The sequence below is a fragment of the Eurypyga helias genome, unplaced genomic scaffold (assembly GCF_000690775.1).
Source record: "Eurypyga helias isolate BGI_N326 unplaced genomic scaffold, ASM69077v1 scaffold3902, whole genome shotgun sequence".
Classification (NCBI taxonomy): Eukaryota; Metazoa; Chordata; class Aves; order Eurypygiformes; family Eurypygidae; genus Eurypyga; species Eurypyga helias.
In genome coordinates this window covers 10,513-28,373 of record NW_010236423.1, presented here as the reverse complement: position 1 = coordinate 28,373, position 17,861 = coordinate 10,513, and the positions used below count along the sequence as shown (strand labels likewise).

Below are 17,861 nucleotides of genomic sequence, written 5' to 3'. Positions count from 1 at the left end.
TAGGACACCCATTGGTACTGAATCCTGTCTGCAGTCAAGCCCAAGCTCCTAAGTGTACTCAACTTAAAATGTTATGAGTGGCGTGGCATCTTCCCTGTTTTCATTTCAATTTCTCTGTCAAGCTTACATCCGCTGTATAGTCCACATAAGAGAAGTCCACACAAATGTAGTGGAACCACCAGACAGCAAAACTGTTCTCCAGTCCAACTATACAATCTCATTATAACCCTTAAGCTTCCTTTCTCAAGGACATTTTTGTCCAATAGACTCACTTCATATATTACATCCAAATTTATACTGTACATTCCCTAAAGTAGGGATCAAAAAACTTAACAAGATGCCACTTTGTCTACCTATACACATCATCACATTTCACCAGTTTCTTTCAACCTCCTATTTGCAGTTTGCATTTGACGAAGATGCATTATGCAATATGGATGTACCTTTCTCTGAAAGGCTTATGACAGTGAGAACGTTTTTCCTACCTGCGGAGGTACTTCCGTGCACACAGTGTGCAACCAAGTTAGCTCTGTTTCTTAAGCCAAACTAGGATTTCTTCATATGTGTATCCTGGGTAGGAGACTACCTCCTTTTGTATGGGGAAGGGAGAGAGGAAGGGAGGGTGTAGAGAGCACCATGCTAATTCTGTGGGGGCTCTGCCAAGAGCCAGGGCAAGGAGGAGGGAACACAGAGAGAGGGGAAGCAACGGGCCTTTCGTTTGGCCATGAAACTGCAAACAGAAGTAGCAGTCCCAGACTCTTCCTCCCACCCTGAATTCGACTGCACTCCTACTTCTGCACTAGCCTGAGGGCTAATACAGTCTCACAGCCGGCCTGTTCACAGAGCTCTTAGTTTGCTGGATTCATTTTGAGGTGATCAAAACCCCAATCAGGTGATGACACATCTACACGCGCGCTTGGCCTAACAGCTTGCTGCGACGGAGTCAAATCTCTCACTCCCCACATCATCTCTCATGTTCACCCAACTGGTGGCTGAACTCACTGACACGACAGAGACCACAGCCCAACCGAAATGAGAAACAGTTTTCTCCCTCACCAGTGAGTTGGCGAGGACGACTCTATAGCCAGGTATTTGCTAACACTAGCGTGAGGTGGGAGTGAGACTTCACCCTTCCAGCAGCAGTATGCCACTGAGTGATTTCAGCCCTATTAGGTAACAGCACATTAAATCTCTCACTATGGGGCATTATTTCCACTAGTGAGCCATTTCAGGCATTCATCTCCATACCCTAAATTAGCACATCTCACTAAATGTATACAGGGAAGGCACAGGCCTATAGCATCAGGTCTACCTCCACAGCTTTAAGTGCAGATAATCTCATTATTACTCATGTCTTCCCACTTACACAGCTACCAACGTACGTTAGCTCCTTTTGCCACTTGGCTATTTACTTGCGATGGCCATCTGCTTTCCCTCCCATTCCCAGCTACACCTGCTATTTACCTTGCACCTCCAGAGATAGGGATTTTCAGGGAAGAAGTCCCACACACAGGTGTGGCTGGCATTTTTTGCTCCTTGATGCATAACTCCGCCCTCACCTGTATTTATGCACATTTCGCCCAACTGTCTCAGTTTGCCTCAATGATCTAAACCGTGGTTTAATGTCATTATTTAAGCCTCCACTAGCCTTTGTTCTGTCCACACCATTACCACCATCTTGCATTTCTTTCCAGAGTGCACTGGGCCGATCCCAACTAGAAACACTTCTCTGCTTTCTCTGAGTACAGTCAGTTCTTAATCTACTTAAGCAACACTTCACTGAATTCAAAGATACTTTCTAGAAACAAAATATACCACGCTACCAAGTTAAAGGCCTTATAAAAGTCTATTACACCCAGACAAAACCCCAAGCAACCAAATTTCTGTAATCAAACAACAAAATCGCATTTGAACAGACCTGTTTTCACAAACTGAAAAGCTGAACAGTGTGATTATACTGCTATTCTTATCCCATCTAAAGTCTTTATCAAATTTTCCATAGTTTTTTTCCTGGAACTATGACACCAGATTAGTCACTCTTTAACTCACCCTTTTTCAGCAGTGATACAAAATGTTACTGGTCTTTCGCTCTGCTGCAAGTCTCCCTGATGTTCCCAGATTTATTAGAAATCAGTCTCAGCCAGAGAGCCAGAGACTTCATCAAATGACTTAAAATTCACTTCCTGACTTCAGCTTCCCTTGTGAATTTTCTAAATATGTCTCACTTCTATATCAGTTACCATCTACTACACTTTTTTCCTACCCATTATATGCACCTTTTAAACACTATGTCCCTAGCAACTGTCAAGAGGACTAAACTAGAGAATAGAAAAAAGGTCATTTTCAGGATACTTTTAATAGGCACTAAGTAATTCCCAGGATTTATGAATGTATATACATGCACACTAAGCACAAGTTATAATCAGCACATTATGCACTTTTCCCCCAGTACGGCTTATTTTTGTGGCAGGGAGGAGGGCAAAAAGGATTGCTTCAGTTCACTCCTGAAATCATTTTGGCTTAAATAAGTACTTGGAGTTCCCAACACCATTTCATATATTTAGGAGATCACCTGTTTACGTGTGCAAGTGTGTGAATACTATATATAGATTAACAGATGTCCCAAGAGCCAATCCAAGGCCGTTGTACATGGAGCTCAGCCAAAGGTCTAGAATGACCACAGAAATTCAAAGTTACTCAAAGACAGACTGGAGTGTCTTTCAATCACAACCCAAAAATCTTCTGTTTCCTTTATCCCTCAGCTTAACCTTTACATTAATTTCTGAATTAGGAATAAAGCAGGTCATGTAAAGGAGAGATCTCTCTGCTGGCTAGAAAATAAGTTCCATACTGGAACCCTTCTACCCACCTCTTCCATTCAATTTGTGCCTAAGACTATGCAACATATGCACAGCTTTGTATTCCCATCTGAGTTTACCCACCCCAAAATGGGCACACTTTATTTGTTTCACAAGTATGAAAAAATCTGAAACATAGTTAAAGTCTGAACAAGGCTTTTATCTCTCTAATGAACTGTTCCAAGAATTAGTAAAACACTCCAGAGAAATCTGGGAGCTGGTATAGAGGACTGCTGCCAGCAGTTTAAGAGGAAGGGTAGAGAATAATTGAGGGGGATGCACTAAGAGACAACCACCATTGTGATACACCTACTATCAGCAGAGTGACAGTGGTTAGTGAAATACAGCAAGTCATGATGGGTTTTTGTTCGTCTTACCATACAACGGCCTTAACAGGGAACCCCCAGGCATATTCCGAGACCAGAGCTTACTCCTGACTACTCATGGCTGGTGACAGCTCAGAGCAGTATATGTTTAACATTCAGACCCCTACAGACACTTTCAGGGCATGTGTAACTGCAGTCGGAGCACAGGGGTGCATCAGTAGTAAACAGTGGCAAGAACAAATGTTTGTAATGAGCTAAGGTGTTTGCAGCTCCTTATCTAAATCTGCAACAGCGTGCTTGCCCTTACACATGCACATCTGAAAGCCACTATTTCTAAACCACACTTCATGTTTAATACTGTTCACTAGAACTATCACACAAACTAGACTGCCGCCTCTGCACATCAGCATCTCAAGAGGAAAAAAACCCAATCTAATCTTAGAGACTATGTCATATATCAGGACAGGTTTACGACAACAAATTAAAAAAAATAATCTGCATTTCCTGTTTTTTGAGAGCTCGCCAAGAGAATCCCACGGCTCTGAACTGCAGCTTGCGGTGAGGCCCTGTGCATGTTACACTGAGTACAGACTGACTGCCAAAGGGACTCTGCGTTCACCTTCCTAAACCTTGTCTTCCAGGGAATCCCAAGCGACACCCAGGGTCACGCAAGCAAGGTAATGATTAAGCACAGCCATACGGTGAATTACAACAGGCAGCATGAGCAGTAGCACAGAATGCAGCACAGAACAGGCGCCAGAGCCAAACAAAACCCTAGAGTGGGGCTGAGGGAGGCAGGACTCCCTGGAATTTGGGCTAGGATACCTGCGCAAAAAGGGAGAGTGCAAGACTCCAACCGCAGATTAACTAGATAGGCTGCATGCTCACAGACAGGATTTATTGATTTTGTAAATTCAGTGAAAGCAGTCTGCCTGATAGAAAAACTCATCCTTGCAACCCAATCAATACGCCATGTGATTAGAAACTACCAAAGCAAGAGGGAAATCGGCCAAATTCCCTCAAATTTGTTATCTAAGCTGAGGAAAGTGCAAGCACCATTAGAAGCGGTAAAAGGCAGACTATGCACTTAAATGCTCCTAAGGGCTCACGGTCATTTCTTTCTCTGCTGTTCAGCACCTCTGCACACCCCGTTCGAAAGCCCCGTGCTACAGCATCCACTTAACTCACAGGAAAGCCTTAATACCACACAGGCCGGGATGGAAACCTGCCAGTTAGTCCATCAACACCTCTACCTTTCAGTAGCAATGAAGACTTTTGAGGAGGATTTTCACTGGTCTAGCACTGAGTAGGTCTGACTGTGAGGCTCAGAGACCACAGCCTAAGGAAACGTGGCACTAGGCCACCATTTGCAGCCCACACGTATCATTCAATTTTTCAGTACAATGTGTACAACACCGATAGATTAAACCAACAGCCTATACGCAGCCAACCTAATTCTAATACGCAACCATAAAAGATGCCTTTGACAACATGGGATACTCGCTGAACAGAATCATCACGTCTGTTTGTGCAGACGGGGGCCTTTAACTTAAATATCACAGTGCCATGTAACAACTGCCTGGCAGGGTGAAGCCACCTTTCCATTTACTACTTGGCCAGCAGCAGCCCTTCTAATTGCACTGAGAAGAGAAATTTTTTCCTATTTTCTGATTGAATAGTCACATTTGACCAGTAGCCAATGCCAAATTCAGCTGTGGAATATGCAGCACATCAGCTGTTGTTTTCAGTGGAGGTTATATCCCACATTTATGACTGAATTAAGTCCCTTGGAGACGTGGTGAGAAAACCTTTCCCGCACACCGAAAATGGGCTCTGAGCATTTTTCAGCTGTGCCTGCTTACAAAACAAATGTTGACTTGCATTAGCCCTTTCACGCTTCGACGGGAAGCCAGATTAGATTTGTGTTCCTATACCAGCAAGAGCAGCATCTGCTAAGCTCCAGTTGCAACACCTTTTCTGTACAGAAGCAGCAAAGGGTGGTTAGTATTACTACATGTTTTGTAGTGTTCACAAGAAGCTGTAAGAAAAATTCAGCTACGACAGTCTGTGACCAATGAGCATACAATGGTCAAAATTAATTTTGAAAATAACTCAAATTGCTGAGGTAGACGACTCACTTTTTTTTTCTGAGCTGCATTTTTATGGCACTGTTGGCAACACCCCCCACGTCACACAGAATGTGCTAGAATGGGGGTTACCAACAAAGAAAAGCCAACTTTTTAGGCCTTTTTTGAAGGCAATTTTCTGAGCCTAACAGCATTTTAATCCACTAACTGCTGATGGGGAATACATGCTGGCTTTGCATTTAAGCAGACTGTGCAGTTAACAGAGAAGCATTTAAGTGAAGCAGACTGTAAATGACACCCCAACTGCAGGGATTATATGACAGTTTGCTACCCTGGGAAGGGGATGCCAAAAATCCACGTCCCTCTGTGGGGTGAAGGAGAAGCAGCAGGTACACTGTTGATCCTCACAATCCACAAGTGTTCACTGCTGTTGGGAACAGCAGCCATACGCTTCTATTCATCTCTGTGCATTTTAAAGAACAGCTTGGAGCAAACCTGGGCAAACATTAAGCAGAAGTTTATTTCTTTACTATTTGTGACTATCTCACATTCCACTACCTCTTTTCTCTACTGCAGCAACAACAGCTGCTATTAAAATGCAGGCAGTTTCCTCATCTCCTCCTTAGCAACCATACTGGAGAAAATGGGAGTTTGGGAGGGTGAAGAAGAGAAAGAATTTGTGTTACAAGAACCTTTCACACTAGAGGCAAAAGCCACTTATTTATATTCATGCAACGGTCTTCTCTTTGTGAGAAGTAGGATTGGGATCCCTCTCCCTACACCCAAAGAGGAGGGCTGCGAAGCAGATCCTGAACAGGAAACAAACCCTGGATGAGGAGCGGTTCCCTTCTGCAGGTCATACCAACGGTGAAAGCGGATTTCTCAGCAGCACTGCAGAAATCAGCATGTTCTGCCGCAATACGCTTAGATGGGCAGGTGTCTCATATCAGTTTAGGGAACACTGATAGACTCCTTACCCAGCTGTGCTTGTCCAACAGAGACGACTGCAGGTGCAAAGCCAAACAGGAGGTTGGAAGACGACAGCCGTGCAGCTGCATCAAAGGCAGATCTAGTACAGAGGACTTGCAACTTTTCTCACGACCACCTATTCTTTCTTACCCTCTCAGTAAGCTTTGGAAAGCATTAAAAATTTGTACAGGTGAGGCCAGGCGTACAATTCTGCCTGATGCAGACCTAAAACCTCTATCAAGAGCTTCTTCAAAAACAGAACAGATCCTTCACCTCCAAAGCAACAACTCTCTAAGTATTTCACAGGAGATGTGCTAGTAATAACCCAAGGATGTAATGTGGGTCACATAACACTAGGGCTGGCTTTTTCCATCCAGCACTTCAAAAGCCTTCAGGCTCTCAAATGCCCAGAAGCTTTTAAAAGCAGCTGAGAAGTACAGAAAAGGGAGCGAGTGGTCATTGAAGAACACAGAAAGAGGAGGATGAGAGAAAATTAGCTGACTCTCACCCTCAGGTCAAGAAGGGCTTGTTTCTTCATAAAATCACACTCTTCAAAGCTTCTACAGCTCAAAGTGTTCTCAGGTCATATAAAATCACTGACACGACACGCAGCTTACACATGCCTGCTGACACGTTACACGCATTGTCCTTGTGACGGTGTTCCAGAAGACTGGTTTTGGCTACTAGAAATAAAAAAATAAACAAAAATCCCAGGTACAGGGCAATAGCCCCTTTTTGTTGGGACGATGTTGTGGAAGAGAAATATGAAATAGGAATAATTTTTTAAAAATGTTTTCAAAGGATGATGAAATCCTTGCATGCATTATCTTTTAATGAGTCGATGTTATGAGGCATTAAATAGCTCAGTTAGTGGAGACAAATACAGATCTTCGATATGGTTAATTTAGCAGAACCAAAGATCCCAACGTGCAGAAGAAACTGGTCCCCAAAGAATATGGAATCAGAAGCAAATACACAATCAAAAGCCAAAGGATCTATTTCCATCCTCACACAGTACCACCAGGTAGCTGTCTCACACCATGAGCACAGGACAATAAACTACCTCACAGCAGGTCATTTTTGAGGCTTCGCATCAAATACAATGTGGAAATGAAAGTAATACTAATTTAAACTGTATTTAGAAGATAAGGCCACAATTTACAGCAATTTTAGTTTTGTTAGGACACAGCATTACCAACCAAACAAAAGCAATAGCAGTGCAAGTATCACAACATTAATATGATGTAGCTTCCAGAGAACAGTTACTCCTGATGGTGGTTCTCCAAAGCTCAAGTCAGCATTGGTGTGCTGAGGTGGTAAAATGTGCAGGAAGAACCACCAGTTCATTGTCTTGGAAGTTCATAATCTCAGTCCTCAGTATTGCACACAACTGAATGTGTTTATTTCAGGGGTGCTACTCATGTATATGACTCTCAATACATGCAAACTGGATTATTACTACAAATGTTATGCTGAATTTTGCAGGGTTCTGTTCATGTTTATTTAAAATAAAGACCAACAGTTGCCGTCCACTTTACAGCATTTGCCTTTATATTCTTCCTTCGTGATTTAACTCCTGCCATTTCCATTAAATGAGTAAAATTTAGGTGGGGTTAATGTTATTTTAAGAATTGCTACTTTTTAATGCAATGCCAGCTTTGTCTTCTTAAATGCTACAATTTTAAAATCAGACAAATGTGTTACTATCAGTACATAAGCCTTCCTATTGAACACATAGAAGCCCACTTATCATAAAATCTTGGTATACCTAATAGTTCATTTCAGCACTCACTGGAACTTAGGACTTTAAGAAATTAAGAAAATAGGACTTGAAAAATTAACCTGAAATACATGTAACCTGGCATATTTAGTAAGATAGGCAACATGCAAAAGTGTGCAACAAGCTTGTCAACAGGAAAAGTTGGTTTGCTTTCTGTTCGGGGTACAGATTCTTATAAAATCATTTCGCCCCAGTAATACTGGTTAGGTGACAACTAGGCGTGTGAATAACTAGGCACGTATCCATGTCTACGGAATCTGGCTACCATGCATGATTCAACAAGATGACCTGTAACAAAATATCTAGGTGGAAAGGTCTACGTAAAATTGACATACCAGCATCGTAAGACAGTAAATATTATCTGTGATCGGTGCTTGTTGATGTCATCTATATATCCACTGTTACTATCTATAGCTGGAAGAAAAGCCTTGGGGGGAAAGCCAAGAGAATTTCCCAACTCCCCGTGCAAACTAAACTTGAGTCACGTCTATACTGATTTACACACTTCCATGAAACATCAAACAAGGAGGAACTAACATTGCCCTTAACCACCTTGCAAAGAAGAGTCTAGAAAGAAATTCTCCCAGATAATTAAATACGACATGACAGATGGGGGCAAGTGAAGGCAAAAGAAGGAATGGGTAAATACATCCTGACAATCAGATCTACAGCTGCCTACCAATGTGACAGTACAAAAGGCAAGCTGCACAAGGGACCAACAAGTTTGAAACCTTTCCATTTTTTTCCTCGTAGAGGTATCTCTGCCCGTAAGAAGAGCGAGCTTCAGCCTTTTTAAAGATGAGGCATGAGAGCGGTTTATATTTTTTTCTGAAAAATAATACAGAATAATAAAGAAAAAAACCCATGTTTGGAGATACATCAAAATCTGAACAATTTTTCATTTTATTTAAAAATCTGTGTTCAAGGGATAATACAGTTTAGTGTGTTTCCTTTAAGCAAAAAAAAAAAATCAAGTCTTGAGGCAGTGCCAAGACACCACGCATAAAACACATGATTGATCAGTCATGATTGTAATACTAAAATTGACGAGGAAATCCTTCCATGCCTCTTTCAGCAATAAGAGACATGGTCTAGTATTTCTCCTTCATAGCTCACCTCCCATACTGCAATTTCGGCTGCAGCACAGCATTCCAGAGTACTGCCTGCCTCTCAGATCAAGTCCAAAAACTTCCTCAAACGTTTCTCAGACTGTGGTGTTGGCCCAGTGGTTCAGCCTTCCTCCTGCCACAGGGCACCCTCTACAGATAGAAGTTATAAGCTCCCTTCAGAGAAATCATCCAATGGTCAACAGACCGCAGAACTTCTATGGCAACAGCCGGGACACCTTGACATATGAGCTGTGTTTTTGGGTTTTCCACTTAAACGTGGAATAATTCTGTATTTCCAAGATAATTTCAGATTCGTAACCATCTGAAGATGTTCAGCTTACTGAAACCAAATGCAAATCAGAACAAATGTGTTTTTCCACAAGTGGTAGAAAAAAGGACTTAAAAGTATGCAAATTTAAATACAAAACCAGCAGTTCTTTAGAAGAAGTAATAACCAGTTATACAGGGAACTTGGAAAGCTAACCCTTGCGGCTTTAAATTAGCTAGCCTGGGCATCTCCCAGCTTCAGTTGGTTGATTGTGCTGACAGTTGTTCCATGGCACATGGAACAAAAATGGTTTTGCTCAACATATATATTACATGCAAAATAAACACTCAGAGCATTCCCGCCACCAGCATCCTCTCTTAACAAGAATTTCAGGTAGATGCTACAAGGGATTACCATATTTCTTTAACTCATGGTAGTGAGAAATATCTTTGCTGTTTTCTCAAAGACTGCAAAGAACACATGCCACAATCATGACACCCGAGGTTCCAGTAAAGACCCTGGCCTTTGTACTGCAACAGACTGGCACCTTCTTTACAGTTTAAGTACAAATTCTATGACAATTCTGTTTCTACTTGTAAAGAGTTACAAGATACAGCTATGGCCATCATACCCCTCTACTTTAGAAATCAGTTCTTTCATAGCAGCTCAGTATGGGAGCTGATATCCAGAATTTGCATTACAGATAAAAAGCACCCCAGATTCCCTCAAACTCTTTAAACTGTGATCATACAACATCTATCTACTTCTTTACTTCTTTGGATATTTACTTTCTTTCAAAACTCTGCACCACAGATCTCCAGGACCGCCTTTCTTGAGTTTTGCCATGAGGGAAGATCCACAGAACTGAAAACAAATCCAGCTAAGAGGCTTAACGTAGTTCTTAAGTGTTGCCATACCTATAAATATCTAAATAATACAATTCTGTGTAACAGGTCAATCGGCAAGCTAAAAAATGCCAGCAGTCCGTCATGGCCTGCACAACCACTGACTTCAGACCGATGGACAACTTCTGCAGATGTTTAAAATGTTCCTGCTGGCTCAGTCCTCTTCTGAAGGGCACAGAGGAGGCTGCTGGCAGCAGCAGGCACTCCCACACTCCTTACACACAGTGGAAGATGCTCTCCAACTGTTAATAGAGGTGGGCTTTCGCTAATACCCTGAACAAAAACAAGTGACGGGCAGACACGTTTCCTTGCTGTTGCTCCCTCCAGCCAAGAGGAAGGGAGATCGCAACGTGGTGACAGCGGTCACATGTCAGTCCTGAAGATACAACCCTCGCTCTGAACTGCCTGCTGTCAGTGTGACAGCTATTACTAGCAGCAGTAAAACAGTCTCTCAGTGAGCCACAAAGGTACTACTAGTTCAGCATCTACTTCTAAAATGTTGTCTTCCACTCCTGGGAGTTTGACACAGGAGAGTTTGACACAAAAGCATGGAAAAGGGTGTGAGCTGCAAGCAGGCTTAGAACTTTCACACATCGGTATAATACAGAAAGCTAAGGAAATTGAAAGTGAAGAAAAAGAGCATCACCAAAATAAGAAAGAAAACCCTACAACTATTTGCAGCGACAGGTTACACGCTGCTTCTAAACCTGACCAAATTACGCAAAGGGAGCTTGTACATCCTGGCTTCCAGGACTGCTGTGAAACCTGTAGAGGTGAGCAACCAAAGAACACAGCTACTGCCACACGCAATTCCTACAGAAAGTACAGCTACAGACTCCTGCATTTCGTCCTAGAGAAACAAGTAGCAGCGCAAAGCTGGGGAAACCCCACGGAGAGAAAATCAAAAGTGGGTCTCTTCCTTCTGTCCAGAGGCCATCAGTCAGTTCCCCCAACAACCCAGCTGGGCAACACAATGTCTGTGTCCTGACAAGTGTTTCAGCCAGGAAGGTCACCAACAAGATGTTAAATGCCAGCTGGTTAGGGTGCAGCAGAGACCTTACGCAACATACCCTCATGATGGTGACAGGCCCTCAGACTCCAGCCTATGCTTCGCCTCCATGAGCTGCCTTTGGGGATGGAGACCACAAAACGAGGTCTTTATGGGCATGGCTGCAACAGATGATCCCTGTCCCTGCCATGGAGAAAATCCCATTAGGGACACTTCTGTTGAAAACTTTCAAATAGCTGGTTTTTTACAAGGGATTTTCTTTACAGCTATTTACTTCTGAAAGGCTGTATTAAAAGGAGATTATCCAGAAAGCCTGGATTTCACTGATTTTCACTGTCAATTTTGGAAAGAACCCATGTTCCAAAGCAATGTATCCTCTTCCTTACTATTGACCCTCTTTCACATATCTTGTTAGCTTCACCGGGCTGAGTCTAACTTTAGATGGCAGAACTGCAGAACAGAAAGTTCAAACCTTCCTTTTCTTGGAAGACCGCTTACTATATTGTACACACAACAGACTTTGACAGTAGGTCACCTGCACGGTTCTCCTACCCATCTCATGGAACACCAGGAAAAATCCTGAACACACTGCTGAGCAAAAAACATCTTGCAGTTCTTATTAGTAATCACCACACTGCAATGTATTTCAGCTACTGCAGGTCTGCTCTTTGGAGAAATCTCATGTTAGTAAATTTTACATACTGCCAGGGAAAGGCATTGTATTCATCTCCACTAGCCCGAGTAAGAGAAAGAAAACTGTGAGTTCTGCTCCGTGTTAATGCCATTCAGCAGATGAGATAGTCACGTACAGGCCTTCAGCAAGAAAAAAGAACACAATTTGCCCCACAGGCTCACTGCATGTTTTCGTTTGATAAACCTAAGCTATGTCAGGGGCACTATCTCATTTTCTACCGTAGGCTGCAGAGGTTCTTGCCAAGAAATGTGCTGATTTAACATTTTGGATCGAAATTTATTGATGCAGCAGGTGACAAGATCAGTAATTCAATGCTCAGAAAAGACTGTATAGATGGGAGTTGGGGCACGAAAGGAAAGATCTAAGCAGGCACTTATTTTTGGTATAGATATTTGTTAAGTTGTTGATCAATGACTTGCAGGTGTGACAGAATGCTGAAAAATCTGAGCGACTAGTGACAGACCTTAGAGATGATAGAAGTACCGAGGTAAGATTTACACAGGCAGACTGATGTGGATCCAGACACATGAGCAGAAACCACGACTGTCACTGACCCTTATCTCCTTTGGGCAGGAGAGTCACAGTGACATCTGTCTGGCAAGGGCTCCGAACAAGCATGTTAAATGCAGAAGTTGTTTCTGGATGCAAAAGAGGCAATCTGAGCTTAAGTATCATAGTTCTATTTTCAAAAAAGCATCTGCTTTCCAACAGCTCCTGGGAAGTCTAAGCACCAGTCATTTGCTGTTTAAAAGTATAAATACATACATTTTCTTTAAAAAAGTGAACAACAGACAGTTATCAAATAATGAGTAATTCCAAAGCCACACACATTTTCAAGCTTTATTAACATGTTCTCCAACTGCTGGGATTATCAATACTCCAGCACCACTGCCGCTGAACATGAAGCTCAGTTCAACTGTGACAAAAATTCAGTTGACAGGGCAGGAAAGTACTTACTGCAAATTTTACTTGGTATCATTGCTAGTTCAAAGCATTGTCTGCATAAATGCTATTGACAGCTGCACTCACTGCACCACACCCAGTTTCTATTCTTTTTGTCTTCTGCATGTGTTGAGTCCTTACATCTCCTTGCTCTTGCAGGTCTGAGCCTACAACTCTTTCCTTTTAGTATTACTTTGTGCTGCACTCACTGCACCACACCCAGTTTCTATTCTTTTTGTCTTCTGCATGTGTTGAGTCCTTACATCTCCTTGCTCTTGCAGGTCTGAGCCTACAACTCTTAGGCTTAGTACTTTTAGTACTACTTTGTGCTAAAGAAAGTACTATAGTAGCTGGTTTTTGACAAATGAAGTAGATCACAGTGCAGTAAACAAGCTAGCCTCTGTCCCACTCCTCCTCCTCCTCCCATTCCCAGCATGAAAATAGCTAGGGCTAAAGCAACAGCTGGGGATCATTACACTGACAGGAATAGTTCAGTAAACTCCAAGAGGGGAAAACATGTCATATCCAAAAAACCCAAAAACACATTAGGACAGCAGGACCTAAAAAATACATGAATTCAACTCCAGGGATAACGCTATGACTCTGCTTCCACTGATAAGGACTGACTTATAAAAACCCTGGTCATTCAGTGTTAACCCTTCCCCTAAGCTTCCCACTCACGTCATAGAAGTTAACAAGTACCCTGAAACACCTCAAGTCTTCACAGCCAAACGAGGCACACCGGGAATTAAGCACAAATAAATTTACTGCCAACTTCAAGCTAAGTCACATTAATATTTTATCTCCACTGCAGCTCTTACCTTCTAAGCACAGTCACTGTGCCACACACAGGCACACTGTGCAAGAGTGGTTGCAGCACAAGGCTACAACAGATCTACATTGTGTGGTGTCCCTCTGGATTTGCCACAAGAAATGCCAGAAGGGTAGCTCCCCATACGTTCAACACATTTTCTATGTTTTTCTGTGTCAGAGCACTATTTGCATAAATAATTCTGAGTCGCAGGATGTATCTGGCCGTAATTCCGAGATGCGCCTGTTACATTTTGTGACCGGTTTCTGAGGTTCTGTACCCATGCATTTCCAGGAGGCATCCCTTCGACACCTCCCACAGCATCTTCGGGTCCACTCTCAACTAGGAAAGACACAGCTCAGCCTTGATTTTTTTGCGAGATGCCTCAGGCGCAGGGGCTGCCCTCTGCCTGGGGATGTCCTCAGTGTCGAGAGCCCCCAAGCCTACACCCGCAGGTTCTTCTGTCCTCTGATGGATGAGGTACAGCCACCGACCAGCTTCACCTTCAGGTGCCCGGAGGCATGAGGACAATAAGGTCTACGTCATTCGTGAAGAAAGCCGTACGTTAACAAGCACTTGTGTGACTCCTGATCTCTTCAAAGCACTGAACAGATATTAATAGTTTAATCAAAGGCTAAGCTAACTCAAATTACCTCACATTTGCTGCGGACCAAGAATGTGCACACAGTTAACGGCGGATCAGATGGCATGCAGGAACTTGTTGGTGTGTCTGGGCCCCGAGACACAAATCTTGGAAAAAGACAGGTGAGTTTCACTGTCAGCCCCCGAGTCACACTGAACATTTATTGAAGGGAAGACTTGCCAAAAAAAGCGTTTTGTTTAAGAGCAACGAATGAAGGATGTTGCACAGAGGTGGAAAAGTTGGAATTTCCTTTTGGAAGTACTTAATTCTAAGCTAAACTCGCATGAATGCTAAGTGTGTTTCGAGTAGCTTTCTGTGATTGCTTCTTCATATCTTTCACGGGGGGCTACCATACTGTTAACTGGCCTACAAACTGCAAACTGGGCTCTGGTATTTAAAAACTAAATCAGTCCAAGGCATTCTTGGATAGAAAACATGTTTATGGATTCCTGAATTCTAGGAATTTTACAAATAACTGCCCCAACGCATACTTTGAAAAATACAAGCATATGTTCTTTGTCTTCCCCACGTCAAGCCCATTTCTGTGTGCAAAGGATCAGCAGTTCCCAAACTTCAGTGTCAAGTCCCAACTCAAAAAAATGAATCAATTTGATTTAGGAGACTACCTGTTTTCCAGAGGCAAGGAAACAAGATGAAGTCTATTCCCGAGAGGTGCTTCTCATGAGAAGAGAATAGGTATGAGTGTATTACTCTGACAATGGTCAGAGTAATACAGACACCCCTTCTTTGCTTGGCTTTATAAAGAGGAGAAAGATGGAAGATTTGGCTCTGCAAAATACAGGGCATGCTGCAGCATAAATACAACAGGCATCCTGACTCTGCAGGAGACTTGAATGGAGCAGCAGCAAAGCTAAAGGGTTATTCTTTACTCTTCTGACATGAAAGAAGCTGGCAGCCCTCTCTCCCTTCCCTACCCTTCCTGTTTGGTAGCTGGTACAAAGCAGCTTTCCTCATCACATATTAGAGAATCATGAATTAGACATGATACCACTAGACTCTATGAAGTCAACACAGCTTTTTCAATAACCAGAATTATACGGGAATTCAATTACCTTAATTCACTTCATCTTGAGACAGCAACAAACATTTTTATATTGATTACAATTCTTCAGAATTACATTTTCCTCATTCTACATGTCATCCAACTGTAGAGCTGGCGATACTTAGTGACTGGATGAAAGATGTAACCTGGCACATCTGAATGCAGAGTGCTCATCTTCTGTGAAACTCAATGCCTTGCAAGTACAAGACATGTGCAAGTTCTGGCTTTTTTATTTTGGTTTGGTCTTTTTCCTCCGAAGATTGATGTGCTGCAGTTCTTTGACTCCAGAGCAGACAAAATAATCTGGGAATATTGCCTATACTAACGGATTTATAACTCCCAAACTTTAATTTGAGGACTGTGATTTCAGTTTTCTTTTCCATACTTGTTTGACATAGAATATTCCAATGAAAACAAGCAACAAAGCCAGTAATATTTTAAAAATCTAATAACAAGCTAATTCTTGCTATATCTTAAAGAGGCTTGGCAGGGGCAGTGACAATAGGGGGTAGAAACTTAACAGTTTTGTTTGGCAGCCTCAGGAGACCTAAAGCTGCATATGAGAGAAAAATCCTCTAAATGCAACTGTTAAAATCATCTTCCACACACTGGCCATCTTTCCACAACAAACATGGTCTTATTCTACCTGCCTTTTTGCCCTCAACTCCTACCACCCTTTACTTTTCTGTCCAAAATGCCACTGAAAGTAATTTTCTGCTCCTCTTGGATCACATTACTTGCTCTCAAAATCCATCATCACCTTTTCTCTGAGGCCACTGTGCTCAAGATCTCGGTTCACTCCTGCAAGCTCCTATTAAAATTTCACCTGTAGCTAGGTGGATCCAGTATTCTGATAAAACATAAATCTTATGTTTGCTATTGGCATTTTGCTATGTTCTGCCATTCTTCCCAGTTATCTTTTCCTGGTTCCTGTTCGTTGCTCTGTACTGTGCTGCACGCTATGAGTGGATCACTGTCTGTTTTCACCTTCTGAGTCTTTTCTCAATCCCTCTGCATCGTCTTCTTCCTCATAAATATCACACTCTGCAATTTGACCTCTGTCTACAGAATATTGCAGAATTGTCAAACTCCCATAAAAAAAACCAGATGTATTTGCAGGAAAATACCATTATCTAAAATAGAAACATATTTAGATACACACAGCCCACTCCTTCCACACTCTCTGAACAGCAACATATTGAAACTTATAATACTCTATATCCTTCAAAGTAGGGTTGCCGCTCCAGAACAAGCCTTTACATCTTTAATAAAACAGCCTTAAAACATTGCTCACTAAAGCCTTATAGACATAGAGGAGAGGAAGAAATTTAAACTCTGAAATTAAAACTTCCAAACACAAGTGAAACTGTCCCAAGGTCCAGGCACTGCAAAGCTACTACATACACAGCTCCAAACTTGTCCTGTAACATTTTTCTGAGCGTCCTCAGGGACAACAGGTCACAGGAGTCAGTGGGAAACCCAAAATCTGGACTACTGCCCAGAAAAGAAAAAGCAGGCAGATTCAATATGCAAGAGAAAAAAATAATAATAAAAAACCAACCCACAAACCAATTACACAGTGCCTACAACAAAGAAAGCAGAGCCTGCTAACCTTCTCGTAAGCTGTGATATGAATCCTGATATGTGCTTGAACAGCTCTTCCCTTGCTTTGACACAAGCGGCACAATCCCGACATAGGCAGGCTGGAGTGTCTTGGCTTTATCCAACATATTAGAGGAAATCCCTGGACCTGAAGGCAGATTCTGTAACACAGGAGGCGTCCCAGGCTAGTGGATGGGGTGCTTAATCCTCACAAGAGACCCAACCGCAATCCCTCTCTACCAGGTTCCTCTCACTGCACCAAGCGGGAGAGTGGAAAAATAAAAAATTAGTTTACTGCTAGATTCCAAGGCTGTGCTTGCATAGGAACAGAGAGGTACTCGAGGCACAGACAAATCCTGACAGCCAACATCTAAAGACTAAAATCAGCAAGGCTCTTGGCAAAACTTTTCTTCCTACTGTCTCAAAGCTCAGACAGAAACGTCCCCGTTTCAGCAAGCGGCTATAAGCATTCAGGATCCCAGTACGCAGCGCGGTGCTTATCAACAGATGCGGGGACTTCTCCGTGGGGCCACTTGCAGTAACAGCCAACCTCATTCACCCAAAATAGTGAACAGTTGGTTTCTCTACTCACACTACAGACACCTGCCAGACAGGCAATATCATGTGATGGAGCACTACCCTCTCCCCCTGCACCTCCCGACTGTAAGCATGCTGTGCACACAGCCAGCAGCACACCACCACTCTGCATGCAGAAGCCACGCTGCCTTTTTTTCCTCTTTTAACTATTAGAAATGGAATTTCAGTTGTGGAGAGTTAAACTGACAATCCAGGAAA

General features: G+C 42.6%; 1 protein-coding gene across 1 annotated transcript in view; it reads right to left on the bottom strand.

Moving 5' to 3' along the window:
- Positions 1–17,194, bottom strand: part of LOC104506188 (MKL/myocardin-like protein 1) — a 45,180-nt gene extending 27,986 nt beyond the window's left edge. The window contains 1 exon segment of the mRNA XM_010147058.1: positions 17,077–17,194. Coding sequence (XP_010145360.1) covers positions 17,077–17,194 — 118 coding nt within the window.
- Positions 17,195–17,861: the final 667 nt, after the last annotated feature.